Source organism: Mus caroli, unplaced genomic scaffold (assembly GCF_978045245.1).
Source record: "Mus caroli unplaced genomic scaffold, Mus_caroli_1 scaffold_7, whole genome shotgun sequence".
In the NCBI taxonomy this organism is placed as follows: Eukaryota; Metazoa; Chordata; class Mammalia; order Rodentia; family Muridae; genus Mus; species Mus caroli.
The window spans coordinates 55,854,245-55,877,899 of record NW_028227262.1 but is presented as its reverse complement, the minus strand read 5'-3'; the positions used below and the strand labels follow the sequence as shown (position 1 = coordinate 55,877,899).

Sequence of the window (23,655 nt, the reverse complement as noted above, 5' to 3'; positions counted from 1 at the left end):
GTGATTTGTCTGCATATGTCTGTATACCACACACATAAGAGTTACAGCCAGTAGTGAGCTGCCATGTGGGTGCTTGGAATTCAACCTGGGTCTTCTGGAAGAGCAGTCAGTGCTCTCAACAACTAAGCCATCTCTTCAACTAAGCCATCTCTTCACTTAGATATACTAAGGTAAAAGCTCCACAAGAAATTCAGAATTGGTCCTGAGTAGTCTTTTATCCCCAGTGGACCTCAGTTCTCCCACTACCTCTCTGCCCACTTTCATGAGATTTGTGGATCTAGAACCATACAGTCAAAGGACACCCATCAGAGGCCTGCAACACCAGCCATCGAGGTTAACCCCCGTCTCAATTCCTACTACAACAGGAAACATTCATAACCAAAGCCATCCAGATGGCTAAAATCCCTTGAAAGAACACAGTCAACAATATGACACCATTAGAGCACAGCTACCCTACTACAGCAAGCCCAGGATATCATTATACAATGAAAGCACAAGCAAATGACCTTAAATCCAATCATATAAAGATGATAGAGGCCTTTAAAGAGGAAACTAATAAATCCCTTAAAAAATACAAGAAAATGCAATTAAATAGGTGAAGGAAATACATAAAACTGTTCAAGACCTGAAAATAGAAATAGAAGCAATAAAGAAGACATAAACTGAGAGAATCTTAGAGATGGAAAACCCAGAGAAGACAACAGGAACTAAAGACACAATCATCACCAACAGAGTATAAGAGATAGAAGAAAGAATCTCAGGCCTAGAAGATACAATAGAAGAAATTGGTATTTCAGTCCAAGAAAATGTTAAGCCTAAAAAATTCCTGGCACAAATCATCCAGGAAATCTGGGATACCATGAAAAGAAATAACCTAAGAATAATAGGAATGGAAGAAGAAGGTGAAGAGTCCCAGCTCCAAGGGCCAGAAAATATTTTCAACAAAATCAGAGAAGAAAACTTTCCCAATCTAATAAAGAGATGCCTATAAACATAAAAGTAGCTTGTAGAACATACATCAGACTGTACCAGAAAAAAAATCCTCCCGCCACATAATAATCAAAACACCAAATCTACAGAACAAAGAAAGAATATTAAAAGCTGTGAGAGAAAAAGACCAGGTAACATAGAAAGGCAGACCTATCAGAATTACAATTGATACTTCTCAACAGAGATTCTAGAAGCTAGAAGGGCCTGGACAGATATCTTGCAACCTCTAAAAAAATGAAACCGCCACCACCACCACCACCACCGCCAACAACAGCAACAACCAAAACCAACAAACAAACAAAAAAATAGACTACTTACTATACCCAACAAAACACTGAATCACCATAGATGAAAGAAAACAAGATATTTCAAGACAAATCTAAATGTGAAAATATCTATCCACAAATCCAGCCCTACAGAAAATACTAGAAGGAAAACTTCAACCCAAGGAAGACAGCTACATCCAAGAAACAAGTGCTACATACCAGCAAAACCAGGGGAATCTCCCCTCTCCCTCTCTCTCTCCCTCTCTCTCCCTCTCCCATTCCCCCCCCACACACACACACACACCAAACATAAAAATAACAGGAATTAACAATCACTGTCATTAATATCTCTCAACATCAATGGACTCAATTCCCCAATAAAAAGACACAGGCTAACAGAATGGATATGAAAACAGGATCCATCCTTCTGCTGTACACAAGAAACACTTTGGAAATCAATTTGGTGGTTTCTCGGAAAACTTGGAATAGTACTACCTCAAGACCCAGTAATACCGCTCCTAAGCATATAGCCAAACATGCTCCACCATCCCACAAAGACACTTGCTCAACTATGTTCATAGTAGCTTTATTGGTAATAGCCAGAAATTGGAATATACCTAGATGTCACTCAACTGAAAAAAGGATAAAGAAAATGTATTATAGCTACACAATGGAATACTATTACGCTATTAAAAGCAAAGACAGCATTAATTTTGCAGGCAAATAGATGGAACTTGAGAATATGTGAGTGAGGTAGCCCAGTCCCAAAAGGACATGCATGGTATGTACTCACTTATAAATGAACATTAGCTATAAAATACAGGATACCCATGCTATCTCCACATACCCAAAGAAGCTAAACAAGAAGGAAGGCCCAAGTGAGGATGCTTGAATCTCCTTCAGAAGGGGGAATAAAATAGTTGTAGGAGGGGTCTGGGGAGGGGAACAGGGGATGGGGTGGGTCTCATGATTAGGTGTCGGGAGGAACAAAAGAAATGGCCTGATGGTCATGAGAATGAATAGAAATCTGCAACTGACAGGGGTGGAGATGTGGGGGCATCTTGTGGATGTGACATAAGGGAGGCCCCAAGAATCAATGGGGGTGACTTTAGCTGTGACTCACAGCATTGGGGCTATGGAGCCTGAAGAGGCCACCTACTGTAGCCAGGCAGGAACTCAAGTAGAGTGATAGGGACAACAACCCATCCACAAAACTTTTGACCCAAAATTTATCCCATTCACAAGAAATGCAGGGACAGGGGATGAGACAGAGACCAAAGGAATGGCTAACCAATAACTAGTCCAACTTGAGACCCACCCCATTGTCAAACACCAATCCTGACACTATTAATGATATTCTGTTATGCTTGCAGACAGGAGTCTAGCATTGTTGGCCTCTGAGAGGCTACACCTAACAGTTAGTTGTCTCAGAAGGATTCAGAGACCCACAGCCACACAGTGGATGGAGCTTAGGATTCTTATCGAAGAGTTGGGGGAAGGATTGTGGGCCCCAAAAGAGATAGGACTTGACAGGAAGACCAAGAAAGTCAACTGAGCTGGAACCTTGGGGATCTTAGAGACTGAACCACCAACCAAAAAGCATACAAGGGTTGGACCTAGTCATGCCTCCCCTCATGTATATGTAGCAGATGTGCAGCTTGGTCTTCAGGTGGGTCCTAAACAGCTGGAGTGGGGGTTATCCCAAAAGCTGTTGCCTGCATGTGGAATATATTCTTTTAGCTGGGCTGCCTTGTCTGGTCTCAGTGGGAGGATGTGACTAGCCCTGAAGAAACTTGATGTGCCAGGTAGAGGTATATGGGGGAGGAAGGAGCTCCACCCTCTCAGAGGAGAAGGGAATGGGGTAGGGCAGAAGGATTGTGGGAGGGGGTCTCCAGGAGAAGGGGCAGTGAGTGAGATGTAAGTGAATAAATAAAATAAAAAATAAGAATAAATTAAAAAACAAATTAATTTTTGAACAAAAACTTCCTCCCTCCCTCCCTCCCTCCCTCCCTCCCTCCCTCCCTTCCTCCCTCCCTCCCTTCCTCCCTCCTTCCCTTCCTTCCTTCCTTCTTTCACCTCTGTCTGTCTGTCTGTCTGTCTGTCTGTCTGTCTTTTTATCTTTTTAAATGATTAAAGTTCCAGAAGCTAGTATGTCTATTATTTCTTGCTTAGCCCTTACTCTGGGAAGCTACACTTTGAATTAATGATTTAGGACCCAGCCTTGGGGAAGAGAGAGGATGAGCTAGCTGACTTTGTTCTCAACTTAATCCAAAACCATCTTCAGAAATACAGTTTGACCAGATACTTTGCACATCCTGTTTCCTTTTACCATAGCCACCTTTAGAGATGATTCATAAAAACAGAGACCTCACGTTTGGTTGGTGGAAAGTGAAGTCACTCAGATGACCAAGTTCAGGGTCTGTCAAGCAACCCACTGTCCCTCAGAAGCAAGGGTCAGAGCCGTGGGAGGGAGGGTTCATCCTTGAAGGGGTTGGGGGCAGTTCTTCCCCAGATGACTTGACTGATCTCAGGGGAAATTCTTGTTTTGTTTTGTTTTGTTTTGTTTTGTTTCGTTTCGTTTCGTTTCGTTTCGTTTCGTTTTGTTTTCAGTTCTCTGTGTACAAAATCAGTTAAGGAAGAATAAAATTCTCTCATTGATTTCTTAGTTCTTCTGCCAAGGAAACATCCTGGATATCATTAGGTATACAAGGTAAAGTAGAGGCACGGGAACTCAGATGTTCCAAACTGTTCAAAGGGAGCAGTAAAGTAAAATAAAATAAAAAGACAGAGAAAAGAAAAGAAATGCTAAGAAGGACAAGAATTTTGGGAACAGTTCCCACAGATTGCATCCAGGGTCAGAGACACAAGCCATGTGGACCTAGAACTAAGATTTTTTTTTCCTTCAGCAGATGATTGGGTGTGATGAGGAAATCGAGGAACCACCATTGTCCATAGGTAGACCCCAGGTGCAGAAGGTCAGATCAATCATACTCCTAACAGCATGGAACCCTGTTATCCCTGACCCTTACAAATAATACAATTTTATTTAGATATTAATGAATTGATGGGAATCATTAAAATCAAAACCAGCACATGAGAATCTTGGTTAAGATATGTCCCAGGTAACATCATGAAAACAACACACTCAGTAAGAAGCCTGGGAAAAGAACAATGCAGACACCTGGTTTGCAGGGGCATGGCATTTCTTTGATTCTAATATGCTCAACTGGAATAGCTTTCCAGTGCCATTCATAGACAAGGAAAAAAAATCACCATGTATTAAATGGTTTATATGTGAAAATTGTTTCACAGCACTCAACTGTAAGCTGTGCCCTCATCCTCCAAAGAATATGTATGCTGGAACACACCACGCTTATACTCTACGCCACCACACCACACGGACTCCTTCCAAGTCAGGAGCGCTTCTGTCTCAGGAGGAGAGGCCACACAGGGCGGTACTTGCCTTTCCAGGCTCACACTCGGTTCCATCTGCCCAGGGCGTGTGCTGAGTCCTGCAGCCTTTGTGTGCTCCATCCACATTATTGCACCAGAGCCGTCTGCACTGCATCTGCTCCATGCAGGGAAAGATGAGATATGGTGTAAGCGCTCAGGGCAAGAATCCCTTTCGATTATGCTTTGCTGGTGGTTAAAGTTGGCTTGCAAAGGGATTTTTTATTCTTTCTTGGTATAAAATACTTATCATTAATATACATTCCAAAATGCAGCCACCCAAGACACATTTCTGTTCCAGTAAGAGATATGGTCCTGTAAAAGAGGGACTGCCATAAGGGACCTCTGAGACTTACATGACATCACAGGATCCTTTGTCTGTCCCCTCCCCCATGTAAATGATGAAGAGACTGAGGGTCAGAGGGATGAGGGCTCACTGGGATACTGTAAGCGTCTGTGACTTGAATTTTGCTTTGTTTTAGTTCCAAAATTAGCGTGTTTCTGTGCATGCCCATATATGTACATGCACATTTGCTTGTGGGTTGTATGTATGCATATATAAATATGTTATACGTATGCATATAATACCATGATCGTGTAATGAGCCATTTTTAAGATCTGGAGGTTGTAGGAGGAAATACAGAAAAAAAATGCTAAAATATATTTCTCACACATAAAATAATATAATAGCTAATTATTTTCCCATCATTACCAAATTAAGGGAAAAGAACAATTCACAGGGAAGCTAAGGCCTTGTACATTCATCCCAAGTTCCAATTCCCACATTCATTTACCCCAGAGGTGACTCTCTTTAGCAGTGCACATGCCTTCAGGATACTCTATGCCACCAGTGAGACACAGCCTTTAAGGTTCCTATTGACTATCTAATAACAATTAGCCCATGAATATACTTTAAGTATATCTATACTTAAGGTTATATCCAAGGTATATTCTTTGTGTGTTGTTGTATGTTCAGGTGTGCTCACACATGCACTCGGGGAAGCCAGAGGACAGCCCTGGTGTCATCTTCAGTAGCAGCATCTCCATTCTTTGAGGCAGGGTCTCTCAGAGGCATGGAGCTTACCAGTTAGGCTGGACTGGCTGGTCAGCAAGACACGGATTTTTCCTGTCAGTGCCTCCCTAACGCTGGGTTTAAGCCAGGGCTGCCACACAGCATTTTCACACTGGTTCTGGGAATCAAACTTGGCTCTTCCTGCTTTCAAGGGAAGAGCTTTATCTACTGAGCCAAACCTCCAGGCTCTTGAGGTATACTTTAAAAGATGGTTCTAAATCCTTAACTTTATCCTAATTATTCAAGCAAACCATACTTATAGGAGAAATGTCTAAAAGTTACCAGGGACTCATGTTTTAAAAAACATGAAAAAGAAGCCTCTAGCCACCTGGATTTTTAGTACTTTTCATTCTCCTTCTGATGTTGAGGGCATATGCTCTCACACAGTCTGTTCTGGCGTATATTCCCAAGTACCGAGCATTGTCACTGCCGTCTAATAGTTTATTAAAAGGTGACACTAAAGTGTGCTTGATCTCTTTCCTATTGGCCTTCCCTCACCATAGGACATTCTGAGACAGAATTACTCCGCTCATGCTGGCCTCAGGATGGTTTTCTATCATTCTGCCTCAACACTATCATGCTCAACCCAGTGGCTTTATTTCTGTATGAGTGACAGAGAAGTAGACATCATTTTAGATGGAGTTACTTGAACTTTTAAATCATTTCTGCAGAATCCCTCTATTTCCCATCCCACCAACCATTACTGAAGGCCCTCTTCAGCAAAACTAACTCACATTCCCAAAGACACAGCCTGAGGCACTCGAGGACAAAGCATATGTCCTCTTATCTACACAGATCCTTATCTCATACATCAAAATACCACGCAGCCACTCAGCCAGCTAGATGATGATCAGAAGGGATCAGAAGTGACCCAGCTGGTCACAGAACACACCCCTGACAAGTTATGTCAGGAAGCCAGGATTGGCTCATGAATTCCTTGTACAGATCTAGAGGAGTCCCAAATTCGGGTTACTTTTACAAGCTGAAGGGCACACAAGGAAGGAGAGCCATGACCTGACCTCCTCAACCCCAGGTTCTTGTTCCCACTCGCTGCAAATGACAATGCCATCTCCCCTTTGCCATGTCTCAGGAATGCAGTGAGAATCTACTGAGCCCACCACAGCCTCAGACACAACCACTGAGAGCCAGTTCATTCTGAACCTTCACTTGGGTAACTGATTCAGAGTGAGAATCAAGTGGGAAAAGGTGACCATAAGCAAGTCCAGAATCACCAGTTGAGGGCAGAGACTACCCCGAACACTTACCATATAGGGGCACACTTGAGAGCCTGGCCCAAAAATCAGTTCACATTGTTTATTCACGTTGTAGAGAAGGCCGGGCAGTTGGGAAGGCAAAGGATAGGTCCTGGATGCAGGTTCATTCAACAAACACTCTCCGTACCCAGTGCTATGGGAATCAGAAACATACAGATGGTGAGACAGGCTCTTGAGGGTTGCAGAGACAAGCAAAGGCCACACATGTACCTAATGGCAGCAAGGACTGGTCCTTTTGGCCTTTATTCTTTTCATCCACAGTTAGGTCAAGAGTAAGTCTAGAATCAAAAGCTGTATTTCTGTAGAAAGATATTCTACACATACGATACAGTCAGGGGAAGAAGCACTAATCTCCTGTAGGAGTCATTTTTTTTTTTAATCCTTCCCAATAGACAGTAAGCATCTTAGGGCCACAACTATGATTATCTTTGTACTGGGCCTGGTCTGTAACATAAGGTATTCAGTGTTTGCTGAACAATGAGTAAGGGCTCAATGACTCATAGCAAGATAGCATCTCAAGCCACCTGCTTAGAAGGAAAACATCGGCCCTCCAGTTCATCCAGGTTTCTTTCCTGGAAAATCTGCACCAGCTAAGTTCTGATTAACAAAGCTCTCTCCATCTGTGGTTGCAGAAATATAAACCAGTGACCTGAGGCAATTGCCTAACCTTCTGCACTTCTGGGAAAGGAGACCACTGAGGCTGTGATGTGTGAGCATTGTATAACATAACTGGGTCTTTGAGGAACCTTTTAAAAAAAGGACATAAGGAGGGGGGCAGGGGAGAAAGAGAGACAGAGACAGAGAGACAGAGAATGCCCTTATTTCCATCACATACTCTCTCTGGCAACCTCTCATTATCCCATTTCTCCCCAAGCCACGATTACTAGGTTAGCAGTACATAAATATTTGGGCCCTTCATCATCAGAGCACTCTGCAAAGGCCTGAATAAATCTCAAAGCATTTACACAAACACAGAAATATTTGCATAGTTCCTTTACAAACCCTGCTCTGTGCTCAGATCAGTTTGTAATCTTCCAAACATTGGCAAGGCTATGAACTAACAGATGTTATAGAGTAAAAATTTTTTTTCTCCTCTAAGAAATGTTATCAAGAACAACAAGACAAAAAGAATGCCAGATTCGGTTTTCTTTCCCTTCATGGGTTACTTCAGATAGGCCAGGCACTAGAGCAGCAGTTCTCAGCCTTCCTAATGCTGTGACTCTCAAACACAGTTCTTCACATAGTGGTGACCACCAACCAGAGAATTATCTTGTGGATGCTTCTTAACTGTAATTTTGCTACTGTTAAGAATCATAATCTAAATGTCTGAGATGGAAGGTATCTGATATTCAACCCCCAAAGGGTTGCTATCCACAGGCTGAGAAGGGATGCACCAGTGGCTGCTACTAAGAGAGCGCTTAGGTCTTACTCTAGGAACTCCGTGATGTATTTCCGACTGCACTTTGACCACATCCAGGGGTTGGTGTAGAAGTTCAGTGTTGGGGCCATGACGTGCTGGGGACTCTTGACTCCTTCTTCTTTGCATTTATTGCTGTCATCGTGAGGCATATTAAACCTAAAGTCAACGAAGCCATGGTGAGAATGTCAGAACACACCAACGGTTCCTGCGTGCATCCTTGCTGAACAAATCTAAGAAGAAAGTATAACTGAGGACCTGTTGTCCTGTTGACGAGAATCTGAATGAGCAGAATCAATTATAAGACAATTCTAGACGGAGCATAGAACACCAGAGGATTTTTATCGAATTTGATGTAAATGCCTTTAGTGAATGAAAAGGGTTGCACAGGCCATTTGTTGAGTATAAATATACATATTGGAATTGCAGAGGCTCTGAATGTGCAGTAGTTGGTGCTAGACTACAGGAGTTGGAAATGCTAGTAGACAGCGAAAGGGCAATCCATAGAACAAGATTTTGGCAGGGTGTCATACTGTTGTCAATATAAAGAATAAATTGGTGTCATAAATGGAAGCTAAGCGCTTTGTAATAAGAGGATCACTGTGGGCCTCACATCTCCCATTTTTGGGGTCAGGTAATTAGTGATACACATGCGTTTATCAAGTAAAGTATCATTATGAAGGTATATAAAGTGTGCCCACAAACTCCTAGGGAGTGACACAGAGACCACAGGCACATATGCCCAGCCAGCTGAAAGTAGACATGGCACAGGGATTCACCTGCCAATGCCAGCTCACAGGAACTGGCTTCCTGAAAAGCCAGGCATAAAAAAGATTCTTAAACTCTTTCCCATTCTGCCTGAGGGGAGGCTGTGGAGCACAGCCAGTGTCCTCTTGGGCTGTGGCAGTGTCCTTCACACATACTTTCCATTCTTGGCTTCACCAGAGGAAGTGGGGGAAAAATGATAGCATTTCCTTAATGTGCACCCCCTCCATGACCCACATGGCCTTCCAGCCCAGGCAATTATCCACCAGTTGACAAGGTCAGAGGCAGTTGACAAGGTCAGAGGGTCATCTTGTCTCTCTGGGAAAGGCTGCTGTCAATCAGAACACGGAACATGTGGTTAAGTTAGCACCGAGAGAGGAATTCCCTTCCCCAGTTCATGCTGAACTCAGGAAGTATGAGTGAGATGGAGGGGTGTAGACCTGTTTCATATAAAAGAAAAATCTGGACTAAAGCCCGTGCGTCTGTTCCACTAATTCTTTTCTGTTCTGTTTCTTTTTTCTTAAAAAAAAATGTGGGTTCTTGAGTTGGCCAGCAGAGATGGAAAAATGTGATCTGTATTAGATGAGTTTACTAAAAGGCTTTAATATTGCAAAACCCCTTTTCTTCAAAGAAGCGACATAGCTCGCAGGTGCCAGCTATGTAGTCCCAACAACACTGGTTCTAGCACACCTCAAGTAAGGAAGGCACCCAACCCTACCATGCTCCTCTGTGGTGGGCAGGAGCTACCCTCTTACTCCCGACTCATCATAACCAGGTTAAATGGAATCTCTTTATGTCCTCATACAAATAAACAGAAGCTTGTTTTCATTTGGACAAGCACATTTGCTCACTGCTGGGAATATAATAACTATTTTTTGAATATTTACTGACCCGTACTAACTGAGACTGTTCACTACCATTCTATACTGGAACATGTATTCAGTGTTTTGGATGTTCCATTTCATCACTCATTTGATGCAGTGAACGGTACAATAACCCACTGCATCCGTGAATCACACACGCACAGGTTCCATTCATTGAGGATGGAACGTATTTAGAGGGGGAAATAAACTTGTTTCTGTACTGAATGGGCACGGACTTCCCCCTCCCCCAATCAATGTAATATAACAGCTATTTGTGCTGTATTAGGTATTATGAGTTATCTAAATATTGTTTAAAGTAAATAACAAAATATGCATAGGTGGTGCCAAAATTCAGTGCCTCTTCATCAAAAGGGCTTGAGTATCTGTGGAGTTTGGCATTTATGGCAGGCATGGAAAGCAGCCTCCTACAGACACCTAAGGATGACTGTACAATTCCTTAGTCTTTGTGGATGAGCAAGTAAGTGGGAGAGAGCTTTCACTACTTCATCAGCTCGGGTTCATATTGTTACTCACATGGGGTACGTGGAAATAGAAGCCATCTTGAGGATTCTTTGCATTTCATTATTGTCTTAGGAATCAGAAGGACCCGGGAGAGGCTGACTAAATCTGTGTGGCCTGATCACACTGAAAGCTTTGACTACATTCTAAACATTAAATCTCCAAGAGTGTTTCCTTGAGAGAAAACAGCAAAGATGTATTCTTACAAAAAGTTAAAAGGCCCTTGATAAATTAAACTTGTGAGTGCGTACATGTATGTGTGGATGTGTGAGCGTACATCTTGCTCCATCTACTGCACAACATGTACAAGAGGTGTGTGAAAAGCATTGGAACGGAAGAGCTTTCCTCACTGATAATGTTAGCTCTACACAAAGCTGGGATCTGACACAAAGGGGCATACAGCTAGACTACACTAGGGATTTGCTTGGAAAAAGCCATTTAAAAGATACCAATGATATCAATTATTTTAGAGATACACTAATGTGGTTCCAAATTAAAACAATTTCAGGTACATTTATACTGATCCCCCCCTCTTACACACACACACACACACACACACACACACACACACACACACACACAGGGAAAGTTATCTCATAATGGCCCCGCTCTGATCATAATCTGGAAATGAACCTTTCTGCTCCTTTGTTCATTTTCTTCTCTAAAGGAGCGGTGTTGCTGTTCCAGATAATGCCTGTCTTGTTATAGCCATGTATAACCAGCATAAGGAATGGTCTGGATTTGTCAAAAATACTGAGGCAACCTTATAGACATATATGTTGAGCCAAGAAAGTTCTCCAAGCTAATTTATTCTTTACTGTATTAGAAGTAATCAAAATCACCTTTCTTTGAGTCCCCAGTAGTAGGAGAAAAATTATTAAGTCTTTGCATCATCAGACATAAACAGTTCAACTCAAGGCACACAGAACTGGGCCTGAAGTGGGTGGATAGCTTTGACCCAATTTCTCACAAAGGTTCAGCTCTTTCAATCCTGCCAAATCTACTCTGAAGAATTGGCTCCGCTAAAGCTAAGAAAATACTTACTGGTAAAACAAAACAAAACAAAACAAAACAAAAAAAACAAAACCAACAAAGTTTTAGGAAACAGTAAAAAGAATGACTTACACATGGCCCAGCTCGTGAGCTATTGTGAAAGCTGTGCTCAGCCCACTGTCTTCACTAATGGAACAGCTTCGGTAGGGGTCGCAAATGGTTCCCAGTTCAGCAAGACCTGTTAGGAGGGAGGGGGAGAAATCAACACGGATTTACCTTTAAAAGCAATTATGATTCAGAAGAGAACCATGGAGGAAACCAGTTTAGCCACGGGGGCATGCAGGAGGACTCACCTAAGGTGTCACATTTGTCCTGAGCTCTGCAGATATCTTCCCTAGGAGCAAAACAGACTTAGGCTTGGACAACATCAGAGTGAAGATCAACAATAGAGAATCCCCCAGAGACTGCTAGTTCCTTTTAGGGAGGGGATTGGCAAAAGGCTAGCTAGCAAGTTCAGGGTTTTGCAACCCCCCAAACTTCGTGAAGCATGGACTTAAGGGTTAAAGGTTACATGGAGAAGTCTATTGCTGTCTCCAGGGTAGCCACAGCACAGTTAGATGTCCTCCACCTGGCCCCAGAAAGGTTCTCCTCAATACCCTAGAGCATGAGACTATAAAGTACCCACTGATTTGCATTTAAGTTCGTTTTAAGAGGAATGATAGGCTAGGAGTTGTGGCTCAGTTGTAAAGTCCACATACAAGGGCTGGGCAAAGCCCTGGGTTCAATTCCCAGTAAAGGGTTGTGGGACAATGGGAGTGTTTATAACTGTCAGAGGTGGTAAGAGAAACCATAATAAAAGAAACCAATAAGCCAGCATCATTCTGTTGCCTTGCACATTTCAAAAACACCCTTTGAGAGTAGCTTACCATATAAAAATTTAAGAGGGTTTTGTATTTTTAAAAATTCCTTCTTTCTGGCTTCTTGCAAAAAGAAAAATCATACCAGTTGGCAACACTAGCCTCAGGTCCTACACGGCAGCCACAAGCTGGGTGTTAATGGTAGCTTTCCCTGCTGTAGAAGGACATTTGCTTTTCAGCCTGCCTTATAGACTGAGTCCTCATGTGGCATGTACACTATAGAGCTTCTCGGCCAGAGAGGTAACCTCCCTCACCCCCAGGGCACATGCAGCAGTGTTTGATGAGAGAGTGCTACTTGTGTGTAGAGAACAGAGGCAAGGAATGCGTCCAAAAGCACCGCAGTGCTCAGGGCAGCAAGAGCAACAAAGAGTTGGCTGCTCTAAATAGTCATAGTGACTAGGCTAAGAACGTCCCCTGGCAGGACTGACTGGCTACCAGCAATGCAGGACCCCTCCCATTGCTAACACCAAGGATCCGAGGAACCAGCGATCGATCGATCCATTTACCTTGTGACCAGAACAGCTGTGTCGTGCTGAATCCCACCCAAGTAGTTCTTTGAATGCTGCCACTGGCAAAAGTTCTTTAAGGTTGTCTGGGCATTGAAATTTATGTAAGGTCCTTCCTAAACATAGAGAAGAAGTGCTCTTGGTCTATGCAACAACATCAATTAGATATGCCATTTCGGATACAGATAGAAAAAAAGAGAAAAATAAACTTTATTACCTGTTCATTATGAATCACAACTAAGTTCACAATAACAATATTAATTAAATTTCCAATACTTGAGTCTTTATAGATAGAAGCTACCTGCAACCGAGATAAATTTTTCAAAGTTAATGGCGGACTCTCTGTGTAAACAATAAGCAATTCACTTCTTAGGCTGGGCTCCATCACTTCCTACGTTTCGTGCAACACATGTGGTCTATGGTTCTGAACGTTCACTGTACAAGTATTGACTTACAGTCTTGTAAAATTCATAGATGGCAGGTTTGTTTGTTTTTTTTTAACATAAAAATGAACTCTAGCAAAATTCTGAGGTATTTTCCCTTGAAGCTGCATCATCATATGACTTAACAGTTATTTGTCCCAAAGCATTGCATATTAATATTCCATCAAGCACTTCGCTGCCACTTGAAATGCTGATACACTTTCCCCATGCTCATTGTCCATTTATATGTTCAACAGCACTGTAAACTGGTTTCTCACTGTTATTATTATTGCCATTATTATTATTAATTATTATTATTAACTATTTATGTCAGCTGTGTTAGCTGGTGCTTACCATAGAATAGATTCTGGCAGAAAACTGGATTTGCCCTTAGTTCCCACAGCAAAACTCTGGGCTAGGCCCTACAACCATCCCATGAAACAAGAGGTCACGGAGGCTCAGACAGATAAAGTAAGTAGCCTAAGGCTATCCAGCAGCAAGCAGCAGAGCCAGAAGTTACAATCTAGGTCATCTGATCCAAAAGCCAGTCCTATAGTCAAAACCCTCTGACAACCCAAAACAGTAGGATGGATGTGGAGCTGAGGCTTGCAAGATCTGACTGGGTTTTCTCTCTGTCTTCTGGGTATGAGAGGGCTGAGGCCTATGAGTCATGGAGGGATAGAGCTGGGGAAAGGCAGGAGGAGGGAAGATGGCCCACAGCAAAGAGCAGGAAGCAGAACAGGATGTGGGGAGGGAAGAGGACAACATGAAGGAATAGTCATTCCCAAGCATGGTAGCTTTTCACATGCACCTGGGACATTCCTTCTAAGAAGGCTGTTGTTGTTCAGGTAAAGAAGGGCTAATCCATCAAAGGAAAATGAGTGACATCAGATCTCTATGCACCACTGTGTAACATTAATTAAAAAAAATACCACGGTATAGGGAGTACATGAGTATGTTCCCTTTCTGCTTGAATGGAAGTTGTGAAGTAACGTCTCCATACCTCTGAGAGTCTGACTCCAGAATTGCTGAGGATGGAAGACATGCAAATTCCCATGCTGCCTCTGTAAAATGATGTATGACCCGTACAGAGCCTACAGATAACCATGGCCTGTCTGTCATCTCTGGGTTATTTACAAGAGCCAATACAATGTAAACAGCTGTTATATTTTCTTGATTATGGAATAAAAAGAAATGTTATGTGTGTTCAACATAGGTGCAAGATTTTTTTCTGATGGGCATATGCATGCGCACGCATGTGCATATATGTATGCATTTGAGTACACAGCTGTGTATGTGCATGTAGAGTTTTTTTTTCCTCAGGCGCTGTCTACCTTGTTGAGACAGAATTTCTCTCTGGCTGGGAGCTTGTCAAGTAGGCTAGGTTGGCTCGATAGCGAACTCTCTGCCTCCCTAGTGCTGGGATTACAATTGTACACAACATGTGTGCTTTTTTTACGAGTGCTCCGGATTGAATTCAGGTCTTTATGTTTGAGATGGAAGTGCTTTGCCCACTGAGCTATCACTCCAGCTTTTCCAAATATTTTGGATACATGGTTAGTTGAACCAGGAGAAACTGGATTTTGAAAGCTTACATAAACTCTTTCACCAGAATTATTGATATGATAGTATATAGACACAAAAATAGATTAAAACTAATTTTATCTGTTTTGTTTCTGTCTTTAAAATATACATACTACTAGAATCCTCAGAATTCAAAATGTCAATGGGATTCTATTCTTTTGGACCGTGCTGGCTAGAAGCAGCAAGAACTTTAACAATGTTTGCTCCTGGAAAGGTGCAGGGAACATGTGTGAACCAAAAAGAATGGTTAGTGTGAGGTTCTACTTGATTTTCTAATCATGTAGATCTATTGCATTTCCAATGTGATACAGGAGCAGAAAAATACAGAGATTCCTAAGCTTCTCCCCTGGCCTACCTAATTATCACCCCTACTGAGATGCTAGACTGGGCAGATGTGTTTTTAAAAAGCATCATGGATGACTGAGATTCCAAACCAGCATTGCATAGTACCACCAGGCTGTGCAAAGCTCCTTAAATAGACAGAAAGCATGAGGCTCCAGAAAACAAACAAACAAAAACAAGCTGAAGGTCACACACAGCCTCTAAGGCACTTGCTAGCTGAGCCTGACCATGGGCAAATGACGTCACTCCGTCCAGAGTCAGAGTTCGTATCTATAAAATGAGGATGATAAAGCCACCCAAGCCAAACAATGCTTTTCAAGTAATAAGTGCAATCTACTACCTTTATTATAAAAAGGCAGCCAGCGAGTAACCACATACTCTCTTTGGTCATTTACTCGAATGGCTGAAACGCTGGCCCCAATTGATGCTACAAGCAGAATGGAAAAGGAAACCCGTCCTCCAGCAGCACATCGAATCAGTTCACGAGTCACCTTCTCTTCTGTATACTTACAATTGACATTAAGGTTAAGATATAATGTTGAAGGTTTGCTCCGTGGTATAAAACCATCCTGTGGTCAGCCACCACCATCACCTCTACAAACCGTGGATAGGACAGAAAGCGTTTGGTTCTTTTGTGGTTCCATCTGTCCCTTGTGCTGTTTGTCCTGTTGCTATAGCCAGAGAACACCTTTGTTGCCAAACCGCTCTTTAGCAGTGCCACGTCGTCAGCCAGGCTATTCCTCTTTCTCCGTTTTCGCATTCTGATTTTCCGCTTGTCTTTACTGTGACTATTTTTGAGTTCTGTAAGAAATCAGATGTCATTCATTACATGTCAGTCTCTAATTACACTAAAAATTGTACATGGTTTGAAATGGAGCCTTTAGGTACTAGGGAGATGGCTCCGTTAGTAAACTGTTTGCTGTCCAAACATCAAGACATGACTTTGGATCTCTACCATCCATATAGAAAACCAGGTTGGTTTTGAGAACTGAAGTACCATGACTGGGAAGGCAGACAGGTTAAATCCCTGGAATTCACTGGTAAGCCAGTATAGCCGAATTGATGAGCTTCAGGTCCAATGAGAGACACTATCTCAAAAAATAATATATAGAACAACTATGGAAGATACCCAACATTGACCTCTAGCCTCCACAAGTATACACAAACACATACACACATGTGCACATACACCTGAATGCACATATACATGCACCCATGTGCACACACACACATACTAAACACACACACATACAAAAATAAGTAAACAATTGCCTTTATACTCAAATGACATACAAAATGGACTACAGACTATGAGTTGTATAAATAGATCCCAAGCCATACTGTCACTGAAATGAGTGTGCCTGACTGAAATGACTACATTGTAACTTCTTCCCTGGGAAGCTTCAATAGATGCATACCAAGCAGCCTAGAATATTAGGTCTGGGTTAAGTGAAATGGCAGCATTTGGCTCCTTCTATTGAGTAACAAAAGCCTTGTTATTCCTTTTAAGTGTTTTTTGTTTGTTTGTTCGTTTGTCTTTTTGAAATCCAATCATAGACAGTAGAGAGAGGTCTGAGAGGTAACAGGCTAACAGAGAATGTAAAAGGCACTAGAGAGCAGAATAAAATGTCCTATTTCTTCACCAGGTCTCCATCAGAGCAAAACAGAAGAGTCACGGCTATTTGATGTCTTTGAACCTGCAATTCATTTCTTTCAGTGATCAGTAAAGGAAGCAGATTCAGGGCAGAGTGAGGGCCAGGAGTTGGGACGACACGTTATGCCAGGGTAGCTTGATGCATCTTTAGGCCTCCTGGGTTCCAGATTTTCTACAAAGCATGATCCATGGTGCAGCAACCCTGTAAGGACCTGTAAGCTTTTTGTGAAAGGGACTTTTCTGTCCTACCCAGGCCTAGGTGTGTGCATGTGTGCCCATATACCCGTGGAAGCCAGGCTTAAACTGTTTCTGAAGAACTTCATAATAAGCTCAAATATTGAAATGCACCATTCAATTTTCATATCACCAACCACAGAACAAACAGAATACATACAAAAGAGCCTGCCAAAACACATTTTGAATAAAACTCGATTTAATCAGTTACCTTGCTTATCACTCATAAATGTGCATTCATGTTATAATAATGAAGAACTGTATGACTAAGAAATCTGCTTCTGTGCCTAGAACTTGAAAAATGATTCCTTTCATCAATACCAAAGATACAAATCGAAAGGATAAACTCTAAGTGGTCTCATATTTGATGGGCCCGAGAGCTTGACAATTATAACTGCTTGCTTAAAAAATTAAGCCTGGGGTGGGGGGAGGATATAGGGGACTTTTGGGATAACATTTGAAATGTAAATGAAGAAAATATCTAATAATAAAAAAAAGAAATTGGAAAAAATTAAGCCTGGGGCATGCATTGGGTCAAATTGAATATTTTGATTATTAAAATGGTGGAAAAAAAATTCAAACTGTCAAACAGGTCCTGTGTAATGCAACTACAGAGAACACAGCTAATTCGAAACCTGGGACATGAGAGACTGCACCATTAAAACTAGTGTCCTCCTAGTTTCTCTTTCAAGTATAATCTCAGCATACCAATGCCATATGGTCTAGGCTGTCATTCAAGCTTCATGTCACCAGATGAATACAGAACAGATACTAATTAGCATCTTATATAGGCCAGGCATTGCACTTTTGTGGTTCTTGGGGTCATAGGCCATCTCATATACCATACTACGTTTCACACTCAGAAAATGACCTCTCTTTTTATAGATAAAGAAATTAATATCAAGAAGCAGTGCAGCTGGCCAAAGTTACATAGCAGGGAACACTGGAAGAAGGACTCAGGCACATATCTGACCAGCACCCTAAACTGTGCTGGTCATTTGGCAACATTTTTCACCAGCTGGAGATTAACCATTACCAAAGAGAATCCGAACAGGTAACAAAGCAACAGTGAACATTTGTCAAGAAGGTTTGGTTTTCGCATTAGGTGAGTGAGACATGTTGAAATGTAAAATTACTCCATCCACTAAGACTATTGTTCATCTATTTTGTAGGAAATACTCCTTGTTTAATGCTGTGAATGTTCTTTTGAGGAGGGTGTAAGGATGGACAGACAGACACGTGAATATAAAAGACAGCAGAGAACTTCGTATATAGTTCCTAAGATCTTTCCACCCTAGTTTTGAAACATAGTCTTTCCCTGGTACCTGGTGCTCACCCAAAAGGCAGGATTGGCTGGCCTATGATCTGCCTGTCTCCATCTCTCCACTGCTGGGGTCACAAGTGTACACCCATACACACAGACTTTTCTTTGTTTTGTGTGTTCTAGGCATTGAGCTCAGGTCCCTGTGTTTATTGAAAAGGCCAGATTTCTAATTTGAACTTTCCTAACAATTTGACTTTTGGGTCATTAAAGGCACTGTGCTGAACTTTACTGTATCAGTAAAATGATAGACGTCAGTCACAAAAGACCACATGTTACATGGCTTCAGTCATATGAAATGCTCAGAATCTGAACACACGTAGAGCCAGAGGGCAGAGGAGCAGTTGCTCCAGGCTGAGGATGTAGTGAGGACAGGAAGAAGGAAGTGCCCGTGGAAGAAGGAGAGCATGTTAATCTCAGTGTGCTGGAGCAGACGGTAGGATTTACACCTCTGTGTGTCTTTACCCCAAGACATTGATGATGATCACACTCATTAATACATTAAGGTCAGAGAGCTGTAACTCAGTAGCATTGTTTCCAAAAGACAGTTGAAATAACCTATGTTTTCTTCTATGTTTCGGTGTTTCAGGTTTCACACTGGGGTCTTTGGTTAATTTAGAGTCGATTTTTGAGCCAGGTGATAGATACGGGTCTGATTTCATTCTTCCTCATGTGGAGATCCGGTTTTCCTAAAACCACTTGTTGGAGATGCTGTCTTTTCTACAGTGTATATTCTGGCATCTTTGTCTAATGTTAGATACCTATAGCTACATGCACTTATCCACAGGACTTCCATTTGGTTTCAATGATCTACAGTTTTTTTGCTAGTACCACACTATTTTTATTACTATAGCTCTGTGATATGTCTTGAAATCTGGAGCTATAATGCCTCCAACATTGTGCCTTTTTGCTCAAGATCGCTTTGACTGTCAGGGTTTTGAGGTACCATTTGAATTTGGATTTTTTTCTATTTCCATAAAGAATGTTGTGGGGATTTTTATAAAGATTGCATTACATTTGCAAATGGCTTTCAGTAGAATGGCCACTCTCACAGTTTTAATTCTGCCAATCCAGGAGCACGGGATCCCTTTTCCCCAGTACCTTCCTCAGTCTCTTTTCTGCAGAGACTTGGAGTCTTCCACCTCCTCGGCTAGGTTTATTTCACAGTTTTTGAAGCTGTTGTGAAGAGGACTGTATTCATAATTTCCTGTTCGGGGTGTTTCTTGCTGATGTATAGAAAGGCTACTGATTTTCTAAATTGACTTCACATCCTGCCACTTGGCTGAAACTTTTGGAAGGGCATTCAGAATAGGATTCATTTTCCCAGGAGCTAAGGCCAATCATTGGCAGATAGTTCCTTATAAACCTAAAAAGGTTCTGTACAGAAAAAAGCAACTGAGTGAAGAGAAAGGCCTAGTATGTTTATCCATTCTGCATCTAACAGATGATTAATATCCAGAATATAGAAAGAACTAAAAAAAAAAAAAAGAGTCAAGAAAACAAATGAGCCAATTAAAAAAGTGGGCTAGAGATCTGAACAGATTGTTCTCAAAAGAATAAATGGCAATGGCTGAGAAATATCTCAGAAAGCGTTAACATTCCTGCCAATTAGGAGACTGATATTAAAACTACTCTGAGACCCTTCATCCTTGATCGGGGAGAATGGCTAAACTCAACAAAATGACAACAACAAATGCTGGCAAGGCTGTGGGGACAGGGGGCATTCACAGTTGGAGGATTGCAAACTGTACAGTCGCTACGGACATCAGTGTAGACAATTCTCAAAAAGCTAAAGATAGATCTACGATATGGACCAGCTAGATCGCTGGTTGACAAATACCTAAAGGACTCCAGATTCTACTCCACAGATACTTGCTCAGTCAAGGTCATAGCTAGTCTACTCAAAATGATAGTTAGGAAATATAAACAGCCTAATGTCCTTTACCTGATGAATAGATAATCAAACTGTATAACATATTCAGCTGCAAAGAAAAATGAAATCATAAAATTTGCAGGTAAATAGAATTAGAAAATACTATACTGAATAAAAGCTGGGCATGGTGGCACACATTTTTATTCCGAGCGCTCAGGAGACAGAGGCAGGCAAATCTCTGAGTTCAAAGCCAGGCTGGTCTATAGAATGAGTTCCAAAATAGCCAGAAGTACACAGAGAAACTCTTTCTTCAAAACCAAAACCAACCAACCAACCAACCAACCAACAAAAAGAAATGTTATACTGAATGAGGCATCCCAGACCCAGAAAGACAAATGCCACATCTTTTTTTTTCCACATAGATCTCAGTTCCAAAGTTTTAGATGTAAATGTGTGCTTGGAGTAACTGCAGATGCCAGAAAAGTAAAAAGGATTCACCGGGAGTGGAGAAGCAGGGGGAGAAGGTGACACAGAGAAAGGAAGAGCTACATGGAGGTGTTATGAAGAGGAATAGGAAAACAGGGCAGGGAGTGAAAGTTACCTGGGAGCATGTGTGTGCCTGTGCCTGTGTGTGTGCGCCTGTGTGTGTGTCTGTGTGTATGTGCCTGTATGTATGTGCCTCTGTGTGTGTGTGTTCCTGTGTGTTCCTGTGCTGTGTGTTCGTGTGTAACAATTATAATTAAAGAATAAGGGGTCACAAATTTGAGGAGTGGGGGGGGGACTTGGAAGGAATTGGAGGAAGGAGAGAAAGCAGATCAATGTAAATACAGAGCACGTGAAATTGTCAAAGAATAAATAAGTAGCTGTATTTTAAAAAGAAAATGTAAAAAAAAAAAAAAAGCAAAAAAAACCCAAAAGAGCCGGGCGTGGTGGCGCACGCCTTTAATTCCAGCACTCAGGAGGCAGAGGCAGGCAGATTTCTGAGTTCGAGGCCAGCCTGGTCTACAGAGTGGGTTCCCGGACAGCCAGGGCTATACAGAGAAACCCTGTCTCAAAACAACAACAACAACAACAAAAAACAAAAACAAACAAAAAGAAAATGTGTCACTCAACTTTTTCATTTAGGTCACAGTTTTGTAGGCTGGAACACTATGTTTAGGCAGTCCAGTTTGTTTGTCTTCTGTTAAGGTCCTCAGAGTAGCATAACAGAAGAAGCAATTTCTAGAGACATAGGGGAATTAACAAGGACCTGAGAGAACTATCTATGTCTCTTCTAGGGAAGTGTCCCCAGCAGCCAGCCAACCTTCCCAGTAGGTCTCACCAAGTAAAGCCTTCACTTTTCACATTGCTTTGCTGAATCTACCCACCTTGGAGGGACAAACCACAACCAAACTGTAGCACACTACTTCAAGCATTAAGGGGAAAAAAACATTTGCTTTTGTCAGAAGGAACTTAGGAATGGGAATCCCTGATCTCCAGGCCCCTCATCGTAGGAGGGAAGAACTGACTTTGGAAATGCATGCTCTGATTCCACAGGCACACACTAGCTCTCTCCTCCCAGAGGCACACCAGCACACACTAGTGCACTCCTCTTAAATACAAATAAATAAGAAGTGAAATAAAAATTAAGCCCATTTGCAGAAACCAATCACTTCTTCATAAGGAAATGGACACATTCTCACACGTGATACTCCTCAGTCTTTCACCCACGTCACTTCTCCTCCTCCTGAGTTTGAACCTTATCTATTGATTTAATTAGCCCAACTAACTTCTAGCACACTGGGCATCTTAGCAAGCTATTTAAAATGTTGCATTAAAGCCAAGCATGATGGCGCATTGCTTTAATCCCAGAACTCAAGAGGTAGAGACAGGAGAATCTCTGTGAGTTCTCGTCCAACATGATCTAAATGGTGAGCTCCAGGAGAGTCAGGATTACATAGAGAGACCCCCACCTCAACAACAACAACCACAACCACAACAACTACAACAACAACAACAACAACAACAACACACACCCACACACACACACACACACCAAACTAGAAGGGTAGTTCTCAGCTAAGGAGAACCTTCTGTTAGGATTAAAAACAAGATTCACACACTGCTTTTCAGTGGTCTTCCAGTGTAATAGAATCAAGGGTTGTGTTTCAAGAATTTCAAGTGTTACTTGGCTTATGCTTTATAAACATGGACTAATTAATTTTATTCTTGTGCGAAGTGTGGTATAAATAGCCAAGTACTGGTGCAACTCCTTCCTTATACATAGCTTTATATTTATCGTTACTTTTCGATGACATTTTCATTTAGATTTACATACCATTAAACCCACCCCTTTGGAATGTGTAATCCCTCTCTGGGTGGGTATGTATGTGTGCTCTGGCAGGTGCCCATTACCTTATGCATACTGACTGTATAAATACTCTACCACTGAGTTTTCCCCTCCTTTAACCAAATTCATTGCACTTTAATCTATTCATAGAATTGAGTCATTAATGCCATTATCTACATTGAGAATAATTTCATTGTCTCCAAGAGGCACTCTATACCTATCAGCAGTTACTCCCCCATTCTTCCCTGTTCCTAGGCCCTACCAATTAAGAAGCTATGCTTTGACATCCATGGGTCTGCCTCTTCAGGCATAGCACATGAACTGATTCATACATTGTGTAGCGTCTTGTATCTAGATTCTTTTACCTCACTTAATGTTTTCATGTTGTAGCATATATCTGTATTCTGTTGCTTTTTATTGCCAAATGGCCCACTGTAAGGAATGTACCAACATACTTGTCTATTTGACATCTGGATGGATAGTCAGCAAATCAATTCCTCAGCTGGTATTTGGGCAGGTGTATTTTCATTTCGCATATAGATATATATGAATATACACATATACACATACACATACATAAGTATATATGCAGGAGTAGAATTTCTTAGTCACATGACAACTCTACATTTTACATTTTGAACAGCTATAAAATTGTTTTCAAAGTGCCTAGTATTCTCTAATCCTAAAATTTTTTTTAAATTGTATCATTGTTCTAAATATGGATATATATATATATATATATATATATATATACATACATACATACATACATCTATATACATATAGATATATGCAGGAGTAAAACTTCTAGGTCACATGATAAGTCTACACTTTACATTTTTAACAATTATAAAATTGTTTTCC

At 41.5% G+C, this 23,655-nt stretch overlaps 1 protein-coding gene across 4 annotated transcripts in view; it reads right to left on the bottom strand.

The window, feature by feature from the left end:
* The window catches only part of Adamts9 (ADAM metallopeptidase with thrombospondin type 1 motif 9), a 171,203-nt gene that overhangs the window by 124,251 nt on the left and 23,297 nt on the right, over positions 1–23,655 (bottom strand). For 3 of the 4 annotated variants that reach the window (XM_085840276.1, XM_085840279.1, XM_085840278.1), the window contains exons 4-11: positions 15,892–16,181; positions 13,250–13,333; positions 13,033–13,148; positions 11,963–12,003; positions 11,742–11,847; positions 8,482–8,628; positions 7,044–7,185; positions 4,720–4,824 (exon numbers count right to left, since the gene is read on the bottom strand). In XM_085840276.1, the coding sequence (XP_085696402.1) occupies positions 4,720–4,824; positions 7,044–7,185; positions 8,482–8,628; positions 11,742–11,847; positions 11,963–12,003; positions 13,033–13,148; positions 13,250–13,333; positions 15,892–16,181 (1,031 nt within the window). The remainder of the gene's footprint in view (positions 1–4,719; positions 4,825–7,043; positions 7,186–8,481; positions 8,629–11,741; positions 11,848–11,962; positions 12,004–13,032; positions 13,149–13,249; positions 13,334–15,891; positions 16,182–23,655) is intronic. The other variant, XM_085840277.1, reaches the window with a different exon arrangement.